Source organism: Eriocheir sinensis, chromosome 30 (assembly GCF_024679095.1).
Source record: "Eriocheir sinensis breed Jianghai 21 chromosome 30, ASM2467909v1, whole genome shotgun sequence".
Taxonomy (NCBI): Eukaryota; Metazoa; Arthropoda; class Malacostraca; order Decapoda; family Varunidae; genus Eriocheir; species Eriocheir sinensis.
In genome coordinates, this window is record NC_066538.1 from 795,403 (window position 1) to 802,727 (window position 7,325).

Sequence of the window (7,325 nt, forward strand, 5' to 3'; positions counted from 1 at the left end):
TGCCAAGGCAGATAATGAACTAGGTAGGGGGATGAAATATAACATTGAACTATATGACAAAGGAACAGAATGACAACCCAGTAATTTTAGGATGTCAAGGCATATAACAGGACCAGATGGAGGGATTAAATTATATGCTGAAGCAGGTTGGAATATAAGTGAACTATATATATGCCAAAAGAACAGAATGACAACCCAGTAACTTTATGATGTCAAGGCAGCTAATAGGACCAAATGGAGGGATATTGTGAATTGTGATCTAAGGAGTAGGATGATGTATGTAGCATTGAACTCTATGCTAACAGAATGACAGCCTCCAAAACTATAATCTTTGCTGGAACAGGATGGAATATAACGCTGATCTATATGCCAAAGTAACAAGATAACCGCCTCAAATTTAAAATAAAGCAATGCAGACAATAGGATCAGGTGAAGAGATGAAATTACACTCTGTGCAGGAGCAGGATGAAACTTAGCATGTAAAAACCCTTGGGAAATACCTTTTTTTCAGGGTCAGGGAGAGCAGTCCAGTATTTTATCCGATTTGGCACCGTGTAGTCTTGGTGTGGGTCAGGAGATTGCCTTCTTGGATCAGACATATAATTAGTATGCAGCTACGTACCTCTGCCAAAGCATTTAAACACACACACACACACACATACCTTAACTGTATGGCATGTTTCATCAGTCATTTGCCTTCAGTTCATGGTTCTTTCCCTGGTCTATGCCCTAACTATTCTTACATAAATACATGAATATGGTCACAGATATAGATAGATAGGTAGATAGATGAAGGTGCCTATGTACTATCACATTCTATCTCATATAGGTTAAATAATTGAAGGCCACATGTTTAATCGTTTATTATATACCGGTTTAACATATCAAAATAGGGGAAGATGACTATCATGAATGATTGCTGTGGTTGGGTCAGTGTGAGTGTCGGGGGTCACCTTGGTATGACTTCCCATCACTCTTAACACTCATTGCCAAGTAGACTCATCCTGTCCTGCTGTGTGAAGCCATGGTACGGTAACTAATATAAATGAATAAAGGAAAGCTGTATATACTCACGTTAAAAGTAAGATCTGTATACTGATTATTATTTATTTTTCTTAAGGTCAAATTGAGGGGGTTGAGTTTTGCATGGGTACTCCTTTCCTTGAGGTCATATGTACTCCTGGGGTTGAGTTTTACATGGATATTCCTTTCTTTGGACGTCAAATATACTCCTCAATTAACCGTATTGTGACCTTGGGAGGAATGATAAACTCTTCACAAGTATATGCAGTACATCCAAATCAAATACATCTTTTTATGTCCCTTCAAAACAAAGTTGAGCTCCATGATCCAAGAAGTGTGTTGTGGTCTTCATTACGGATGTGTTGTGAGGTGTTTGTGAGGCAGGCCACGAGGCGCACACCCACCTCCTGCCACTAGCCTTGGAGGGATAGACACACACACTAGCTGGAAGACTCCCTCCTTCACATCAGAAACTTAGAAATCAAGATAATAATCAAAACATTACTCCTCACCCAAGCTGCAAGTTATTCACGTCGCGTATGAGGTATTTTTCCGATCTCTCACACTCTGAGGCATTTTCCAGTTTACGCTTTAGGTTAACCCTCGCAAACCTGGCTCCTGGACCCTCACAAGCTTCAGGGAGCAGGTCAGCGCTCTCCTCACTGTCTGTGGTCTCGCTGAGGTTCTCTCCGCCTGGTTCCCTTGGTATCACATTGTGCTCAGGCAGTTCTAAGTATCTGTGGTGGGTAGGAGGTAACATGGCTCCTGCCTGATCTTGCTGGCACTGAATGAGAGCACTTGGGGCCCTCCAACTGTCACCGGGTGCACAGGCCTGCCTGGAGGATGGCACAGAGGCTTCATTCATAGGTCTACTAGTCCTTAAGTGAGTGTTTTCCCGGACAGGCGACACACTGGCACTCCCTGATTCACTGTCACTGCACTCTATGCTGCTGCTGTGCCCGCCCTTCGAGGGTTCACTGCCCCTCCACTGTCCATCCATGCCACTGCCCTCACTGCTGGCACCCTCTGCATCCCCCGGCATCTCTGGGCTGAGTCTCCCTTCGTCCTCTTTGGCCAGCCTTGGAGGTATGTGGTGAGGCCCAGCGTGGTGCAGGGAGGGCCGGGCTGCTTCACTGGGCGGGGAGGTCCTCACACTACACCTTGAGGCTCCGGTTTTCAGGTCAACATCATCTGGGGCAATAATAATTTTGATGAAGGGAAGACACAGAAAAATATATGAAACACATTACTTTAAAGAGAATATAGAAGGTTATCTAGCTCAAATAGGTATGGACAATGACAGAGAAAGCTGACTGTCACCTTTGTTCTGAAGATATGACTCTGGATGCAAGGTCTTTGCCATACTGCCCCACTAGTAAAATAATCTCAAAAAATCTATTCACTAGTTAAACTCTGAAACATCCTTCAACTGTATTTCCTTCCTCTTACAACTCAACCTCTGAATTAATACACTTTAAGTTCAGCATATTCTTTTACTTTGTAGCAGTGTCTAACTTACCATAAGCAAGGATGAAATAGGAAAATAAAGTCAAAGCAGATGTATTTACAACCCCAACATTAAAAACTCCACCTGTGTAAAGAAGGTTTCCGGTCAAGATCTCCAGATACTCGTCCATGGAGAGGGACAGCACCTGCAGCACCTCCTCCAGACCTGGCACGGCCTGGCGACCAACCTGCTCCGGGCTGAAGGAGGTCTGGCTGTACCGGTCGAAGATGCCTCGCCGCTGACACTTGCTGCTCTCCGCCGCAAAGCTGTGGTGGAGAAAGGGTGGTGGTACCTTGCCCTCAAACCTGCTTACTATGACCTGCCATGATATACACTTTTGTACAATATAAAGATCAAAGAGAAATGCAGGGAAGTGATGCTTTGTAGAGAAGTGAGGTGCTGTAAAGAGGGAGAGTGAGGTGCTGTAGACAGGATGTGAGATGCTGTACAGAGGAGACTACTAAATCACATACAACATACATCATTTCTATGCCACAATCTAGACTATAAAGAAGTAGAAACAAAAGAAGAGAAAATGAACAAAAGCTAACTGCTAACTGTACATGACATAACTTATTTAGCTTCCATGTTTAATTAGCTTATCTCTGGCTGACTGTGCAACTTGGAGATCAGAAAGCAAAGGTTCAGCCCCTCGATGCGTGACCCAAGAGTGGTGTGCATCTGCTCGGCGTCAGAACGGACCCACACACCGTGATGCAAGGATGCTTATTTGCTCATTTCGTACTCAGTGGCAAGAAAAGCTAAAACCCTACACTACAAAACCTATGAATTAAAAGTACCATGAATCACTGATGAGTTTGGGATGTGTTTACCAGTTTACACACACACTATTCCAAGTTGTACTCGCAACAGAAGAAAACTCGGTAAATTTTAGATGTAGAACATGAACTATCAAAACACAGATAGATACGCGTTCTATAATTTGAATAATCAATCGTAGTACCCCATTAGAACTTATCCTGAGCTTTATCAGAAGAAAACCTGGTAAATTTTAGATGCGGTACATGAACTAACATCAAAATATAGATAGATATCCAGTCTACACCAATAATTAATCATTCTACCTCATTAAAATTTATCCTGAGATTATTCCGAAGAGAACCAAGTGGAACAACGAAATTAAACCGGTCAAAACAAACCCTCGCCCAGACCCTAGACAACCTCAGTCACCTTTACAAGCACGCAGGGTCGTGGTTCTTTAATCCTCAGCCTCGCAAATGCTAGGCCTCAGTTGCACTCCTCTATCACTCAGAGTTTGTGACTCGGGGACCCTTGGATAGCCTTACACGCTCCCTTCCACACATTACATACACCTATGCTAGTGCCCTAAAATGACCTCAAAATGTAACAAATAATCAATGCCTTGCTGTGGTGGTGTGTTTGCATTTCATCATGTCTCTGTTGCACATTATCTTATCATTACTTATTATTATACTGTACTGATACTACTCTCAAACTCTCACTTCTTGCTGTAGACAATGACGAGGGGCTGGACCAGCATGGCGTGGGTGAAGCCGGTGATGGGCTGCAGGTTGGGCCAGGGCAGCCGGGCCAGGATGAAGCCCAGCATGACACACGAGGCAGCAATCTGAGCGAGTGTGGTCTTAGGAGGGAAGGCGCAGGTGGTGGCCAGGTCCGCGACGAGCTTGGTCCACTCCTGTGTGACCGGTGGCGCCCTCACACACTTGAGTAGCACGGTCACGTAGTCCAGGATTGTCGGGAGTGCCACATTGGCCCTGAGTGCTGCCATGATGTGTCCAATGGTGCGCACGACGTGGCTGGGGCAGTAGGTGTCGTCGGTCACCACGCATGCCCCGGTCACTGTCATGATGGACGCGCCCGGCATGAACCTGGTGGCCAAGAGAACCGCTGTGATGCCAATGAGTTGTAGCTGATTGCTCGTCACCTGCTCCATGCTCAGGTACGCATCCACGATCTGTGTGGCAGTGTGCAGGACCTCCGAGCCTTGGAGTCGTATGTTGGCAACCTGACAGAGCCAATCCACCAGCACGTGATGCATGTGGGGGGAGATGTGCTGCTGGTAGGCCAGGGCGGAGTAGGTGCGGGAGGGAGGGCTGCTCTGGACAAACTCTCGGATCTCTGGCAGACCCTGGATTTGAGGACACCGTGACGTGGCCAGGAAGAGTGCGAGGGTGCGCGCCGCAGGGTAGTAACCAGTGAGGCACATCTCCCGCATGTCCCTGATGGCCTGCAGCTCTGTACCAGGGTCTAACTGACCTTCGTGGTGCCTCTTCTCGTAGCGCTTCCGCCAATGCATGAGACGGGCGTGTATGTCCCCGTCCTCTGTGGCCCTCTTCACCCAGTTGACCTCCAGGGCGTAGGAGTGGTCTGCGCCATCGGGAACAACCTCGGAGATTCGGTTCAGGGCGCGGATGGCCCACGACGCCTCCTTCAGCTGGGCAATAAGAGCAACTCGGGCAAAAACGTCATGCTTGCAACAATTGTCTCCCCAGGGCGGCCGATAGAGGACCCAGAGCTGTGAGCGAGGCCCCAGGCTGCCCCCCGTCTCCAGGCTCTCCAGCAGGGTGACGGCCAGCTCCCCATCCCACTCTGGTACAGCTGAAAGAATGTTGGCGAGTCAGTTTAGGGATGAGATAAAAGATGTGATTGTTTGTGACTCCGAATGCTTGGATGATGTGTTCAGAAATGCGGGAATGGGATCACTAGTAGAAAATGAATGTGCATAAATACTAGGCATCATGCAGCCCGTCCAGTGTTTTCAGTAATGTGGGAATGGGATCACTAGTAGAAAATGAATGTGCAAAAATATATGGCACTATGCAGCCCCCCTCCTACACACCTCCCTCATTGTAGAGCAGTGCCACCAGGAGCTTGATGCAGGCCTCCACGTTCCCGCAGTGCGCCGCCCTCCGGAACCAGCGTGCAGTCTTCGTGTTGGGCCAAAGCTCCTTGGTGTGTACGCGGGACCAGAGGAGGGGAGACTCTTCAATGAGGCTCTTAAGGTAGGAACTAGTGGCCAGCAGCGTGGTGAGGTCCCGGAGCGAAGCGTGCCTCAACACACGGTACACCAGCTCCAGCGGCACGCCCTCCACACCGAACTCGCTCCAGCCGGCTCCCATCCTAGGCCACACTCAGGCACCCTATGGCAATGAATGGTGCTAGGGGTCAAGGGGTCACAGAGGTCAGGAGAAGCAAAGGAAGAAAGATGATGAAAGATAATGGAGAAAAAGCAGATAAAGAAGAATAAAAACAAGAACAACAAGACGAAAAAAAAGGAAGATGAATACGAGGAAGAATAAGAACAAGACAAAAAGATTAAGAAACAGTAGAAGAAAAAGACAAAGATAATGAACAAGAACAAGAAAATAAAGATAAAGAAGAAGAAAGAAGATAGAGGAGAGAAAGAAGAAAAATGAGAATATAAAGAAGAAGAAGAGGAAGATAAAGAAGAAGACAAAGAAAAACAAGGAAAAGAAGAGGAAGAAGAAAATAAGGATAGAACATGAAGAAAAGCAAGAACAAGAACAAGAAAGATAATGGAGAAGATAGAGGAGAAAAAGAAGAAGAGGAGGAAGAAAAAGGAGAAGAAAGTGGAGACTATAAAGAGGAGGAAGAAAAAGGAGAAGAAAGCGGAGAATATAAAGAAGAGGAAGAGGAAAAGGAAGATAAAGAAGAAGAAAGAAGACAAAGAAGAACCAAGAAGAAAATAATGCACAGGAAGAAAAGTAAGAACAAGAATAAAGAAAATAATGTGAAGATAAAGAAGAAAATGAAAACAAAAGTCCGTAAAAAAAAAAAACTACAGATACCTTTAGGAAAAATCTGAGCCATACAAGTCTTCTACACGTATACTCAAATATGCACACACAACACCAGCTTCCTTTAAAACTGACTCATGGCCCCAAAAACATAACAAACCATCATTAGTGTCTTAAAAAATGTAACAAAGAACCACAAAAAAAACCCATACAGGATTATTTAAGTTTACAAAATGCTGAGTGACCACCATCCCGAGACATACCCCGCCCAGTCAATATTGCTGTTTTATGCCCTTTATAAGCTACTATAGAGGCAATTTAAATGGGTACATAGGTGGATCTATGCATATTATTCCTTTTGGCATCTTGAAAGTTCAGGAGGCGGCTTACCATAGAGAAATATTGAAGGAAAAATGCCTCTGCCTGTCCACCCCCGCACCAGCCCGCCACAACACGGTGTCTCTACCCTCTTCCTCCCTCCACTCCCCTGTTTGACATATCTACAGGGGTATTTAGGGTTTTATGGCGATATTTAGGAAGAAAATGTAGATATATGAGGATTGTATACGTAGTTGGAGTTTTTACGAGTGATCTTAGTGGTTATATAAGGAAAGTAACCTCGGGCAGGCATTCGAACACATCCACCCGCGTAATTCAAACATGTGGTTAGCTAATGGATCAGCTGGCAATGCCTTATTTAAGACCTCATATAGCTCTTTTTATCGGTCTATGGCAATATTTAAGGAGAAAATGTAGATATATAAGGACTGTATACGCATAGTTTAAATAGTATACTATATAGAGGATACGCGTATACAGACACGGCTTCACTAGGGACAAGATGGAGCTTGAGAGATTGTCATTATGAGTTACAAGTCCTTTCGTCACTGGCCATAACTTACCTTGTGGGGCAGTGAAACGTGTACTACTCAGATTTAAGTTGTAATTCACTGTGTTAAAACATTGTTGTGGTTTCATCAACTCTGAATAGACAAAGCATGCGAAGGTCAATTTTCGACACAAATAAACAAAAC

At 45.3% G+C, this 7,325-nt stretch overlaps 1 protein-coding gene across 1 annotated transcript; it reads right to left on the minus strand.

Moving 5' to 3' along the window:
* Positions 1–848: 848 nt before the first annotated feature.
* Positions 849–6,811, minus strand: LOC127005375 (cyclin-F-like). Its single transcript, XM_050874179.1, has 5 exons — positions 6,682–6,811; positions 5,373–5,673; positions 4,015–5,131; positions 2,615–2,796; positions 849–2,214 (listed from the first exon to the last, which is right to left on the minus strand). Exons 2-5 carry the CDS (start codon positions 5,650–5,652, stop codon positions 1,532–1,534), a joined length of 2,262 nt encoding a protein of 753 aa, XP_050730136.1. The 5' UTR covers positions 5,653–5,673; positions 6,682–6,811; the 3' UTR covers positions 849–1,531.
* Between the last annotated feature and the right edge of the window lie 514 nt (positions 6,812–7,325).